The sequence below is a fragment of the Quercus robur genome, chromosome 12 (assembly GCF_932294415.1).
Source record: "Quercus robur chromosome 12, dhQueRobu3.1, whole genome shotgun sequence".
In the NCBI taxonomy this organism is placed as follows: domain Eukaryota; kingdom Viridiplantae; phylum Streptophyta; class Magnoliopsida; order Fagales; family Fagaceae; genus Quercus; species Quercus robur.
The window spans coordinates 41,428,139-41,432,033 of record NC_065545.1 but is presented as its reverse complement, the minus strand read 5'-3'; the positions used below and the strand labels follow the sequence as shown (position 1 = coordinate 41,432,033).

The following is a 3,895-nucleotide window of genomic DNA, read 5'->3' as shown; positions in this document are numbered from 1 at the left end:
AGCCATTAGTCCCTTGGCTTAAAGGCAACCTGCACGTATGTGGACTCAAGAACTGGAGTCTCTGTCTCTTATAACACATAGACTTGCAGTATCATCCGGAGAATTAACTGTATATATATTTATTAAGGGCACATAAAGATAGCACTTTCATTGTTTAGTTGTCAAATCACAAAAAATTTTCTCACTAAACGGCAACTCTTCTTGTTGATTGCGTTGTGGATCATATGATGGTTGTGCCCTTCGCAATTGAGTTGCCGATTACATTTCTAGAAGATAACTGGAAGGGAAGAACATGACACAATATGCAAGAGAGAACAGTTAGAATTCCTTAAGAGTCAAAAACAAAAAGAAAAAGAAAAGAGAAGAAAACAAAGAAAGGCTTACTAATATATATCACAACTCCACAACCTTAGTAAACAAGGAACTCCATAATGTACTTACAACAAAATTATATTTGGTAACAGACCATAAGCAGATACCATTATCACTTCAAAAAAGAACTTGATTTTATGTTTGATAATTGTTGGACTTTCTCATCTCCCAAATTGTAGAAAGCTGATCAATGATAACCAACTGGAGCTGGTGACTCCCTCAGCTCACGTCCCTGATAATGTATGTCCTGCAAATCATTATAACAAAAAGACCATAAACATTAAGAATAACCCAATAGAATAAAATCATTATGTAAGCTAGCTAATGATTAATTTATCAAATCAGTAACAAGTGGTAATTACTAAGATGATTTTCTTACCGATGCAAAGTGGTTAACATCACGGTGGTGAGCCTCATCTGCTCTTACAACCATGACAACATCGCGTAAGTTTGAGCCAGCAGGCAGCTGCCAGTAATCAATAGCAATGGCTGGAGCAGGAACGTTTTCAATGTTACCCTTGTCCAATTCCTTGAGGAACTCGGTGTATGAGTGAATTGCTTCCTCCTCAAGGTAACCCACCACACGATGAGCGAATTTGGGGGATATCAAGTAGCCTAAGAAGTAAGCATTGAAGAAAACACCTTGGACAGTAAACACAAGGGCACGCTCATACCACCTAGGATTGGCTACCTCCATGAAGGTCATGAGGTGCATACGCTCATTCTCGGCTTCTTCCAGCAGTGCTTTGATCCATCCACCACTATGCTCAAATCGCCTCAGTGACTTGCAGTGCAATAGCATACCTCCCACCATGCCAGGTACTGCTGCCACTGTTTCAAGCATCATTGCCCGGCATCCATATCTTCTCTGTAACATACACAAATATGCATAAATACAAGAAGTATATTCGACTCCCCTGTTTCAATTTTCAACTCCAGAAAAATTTAAGCCATAAACGCATGAGAAGATGCATCAGAAGCAGGATACATCAAAACTCAATTAAATCTTTTTTGATTGTGAGATAAAATTAGAAAAATTAGGCTGGGAAAAACAATTCCTATACTCTTCCTCGTTAACATAATCATTGCTAACATGTCCTTTTATCATGTTAGATCAGCCTACCTCAGATATAATTTATTTACGCAATTTGTTAAGTTAAACTGCTTTAGAAGTATACCAAAGTTCAAAATTTTGGATTCAATCGGTGTTACTAGCACACCCAATTATGTTCATGTTAAATTGTTAATAACGGCTAAAGATTTGTAATTTAGTAACCTTATCACATCTTTTTTATAAAAAAAATCAAAGTTTAAATTTCCCATCAGCCATTTGTAAGTAACAATTGAACATCCCGGTTAAGATCCAAAAACATAGGGAAAAAAAAAAGCCAGATTGTCCATGACAAAAAAGATTGAAGAAACAATTAAAATTTTAAAGAGTAGTAGATTATTGATTTTTTAAGAAAATGGCTATATATTGAATTACAAAACGTTGCGATCTATCATGCATTAATCCCAAACTTTAGGATATAAAAATTGAAAAAAAAAAAAAAACCTAATTTTCCTTAGTTCCTAAGGATAACCAAACACAATAGCACCAAAGTTTTAGCCAGAAAAGAATAATTGGCTTCCAGTTCTAGCACGTCACAAACAACAACATATGGTTTATAATTAACTTTCTATAAAAAAAAAGAAAGAAAAAAGAAAGAAAGAGGAAATGATACCTGAAAGAACAAGTCAGTGGGCCATCTGAGGGATTTGACGGTCCAATAAGCCAATTTGTCCAAGAATGTTATGGGCACATGATGCTTATTCAGATCAATTGAAAGATCGGCTTGGTATGTCTCCCATGGCTTCCATCATCATCAAAACACAATACCATTCTCAAATCAATACCAATTTCTTTTTTCTCGATAAAATTAACAAATCTATAAAAGAAACTGAAATTTATTCTACAAAAAAAAAAAAAAAAGAATCATAATGTTATGTTAAATAAAATATTATTAATAATGACAAAATTCTCTAAAATAAACATGTTTATTCTGGTTATTGTGGGTTTTAAATTTTTTTTTTTATTACTCCTATTATTATATAATAAAAGTAATATTTTTTTACCCTTTAAAATTTATTACTCCTATCACTATATTTCATATAGACAGCAAATATTGGAGCTTTCTTAAAGCTAAACGCCCGTGACGGCGTGGAACGTGTGGAGTACTCAAGACCACACCTACTTGCTGGTCAAGACTCAAGACCAGCCAAATGGGAATACGCGTGTGTAAGGTAATGAACAATTAATAACAATATCACAAAAAAAAAAACAACAACAACAACAAAGAAAAACCCTAAAATAACTTGGTTTTTTATATTATAAGATCTATGAGATTTTGGATTCAAAACTACTGATTACTATCGTGGAGCCATGTGATGTAAGACTAAATAAGAAATAATCAAATATTAAAAAAGATCGTGTATAGAGAGAGAAAGATGTAGATACCCTAAAGCAAGTCCACTTCCAATCGGTGCCATCCTTGTTAGCAGCTTTGCTAGGCGGCACGCCCCAATAACTCACAATATTTCCTTTCTGTTTCTCAGAGTCAGCAGCAGTATTAACATTCTGCACTTTCTTCTCCTCCTCCTCCTTGTTCTTCTCCTTCTCGGCCTCTCCTTGCAGCGTCACCGTACTAGAGTACTGCCTAACGCCGCGAAACACCGCCGCCGCAGGCCTAGCCCTCACAAACGTATCCACAACTTCTTTCGCCAACAAAGATGGTTTGGCGATTCGACTCGACTCATGCACACCCTTAATAACTGACGTAGAAAAAAGCCTCGACCCCAAACCCGCCACACCCGCCATCCTGCTCCCACTTTGCCTCATCATCATCATCGTCACCGTCACTCTAGAAACCGAACCAAGATTCTTGGAGAGGTTTTAGGTTGTTTTTTTTTTTGGTTTTGTTTCTTTGTCTGTGTTTGCTTTTTTTTTTTCTGGGGTTTGTTAGTTCACGAGGGTTTAAGCGAATTATAGGTTAGTTCGTAGGGGAAGAGGGACACGTGTACGGTTATTATCACAGCACGTGTCATATTGTCAGCCGAATGACATTTTGAAGTTGCTAGACAGTTGATGCTGGTGTAGGATTTAACTGTATTGACTCATTTACCCTTGGCCTATTTAACGTTGTGAAGTGGGGGTTAGGGTAGGTTGGTAATTGTGAGGAGAGAGAGAATCAAGACGTCAAGAAAAGTAGGCAAGTTCTTGGGGACCAAGTCAAGTTTGCTTGGAACTCAAGAATACGAGTAAAGACCAATAAATAATGAAGATCGTGTTCGTAACCAATTCCAAGTTGGCGGTTTCCAAAATTTGAGGGCAGTCACGAAATTCGAAGTTTCGAGGTATTTAATATTTTCAGAGCAAATCTGACCTTTGTGCTGCGGCTGGTGGCTGGCGGCTGCTACGAGGGAAGCGGAGACAATATAGGAGCCTGCCATTAAGGGCAATAGCCATTACAATGACAATCTCACC

The 3,895-nt window shown here is 37.1% G+C and overlaps 1 protein-coding gene across 1 annotated transcript; it reads right to left on the bottom strand.

Annotated features, from left to right (window-relative positions):
• Positions 1-307: 307 nt before the first annotated feature.
• Positions 308-3,368, bottom strand: LOC126710584 (ubiquinol oxidase 2, mitochondrial-like). The gene is made up of 4 exons (XM_050411118.1): positions 2,870-3,368; positions 2,097-2,225; positions 752-1,240; positions 308-619 (listed from the first exon to the last, which is right to left on the bottom strand). The coding sequence occupies exons 1-4, from the start codon at positions 3,257-3,259 to the stop codon at positions 560-562; spliced, it is 1,068 nt and encodes a 355-aa protein (XP_050267075.1). The 5' UTR covers positions 3,260-3,368; the 3' UTR covers positions 308-559.
• Between the last annotated feature and the right edge of the window lie 527 nt (positions 3,369-3,895).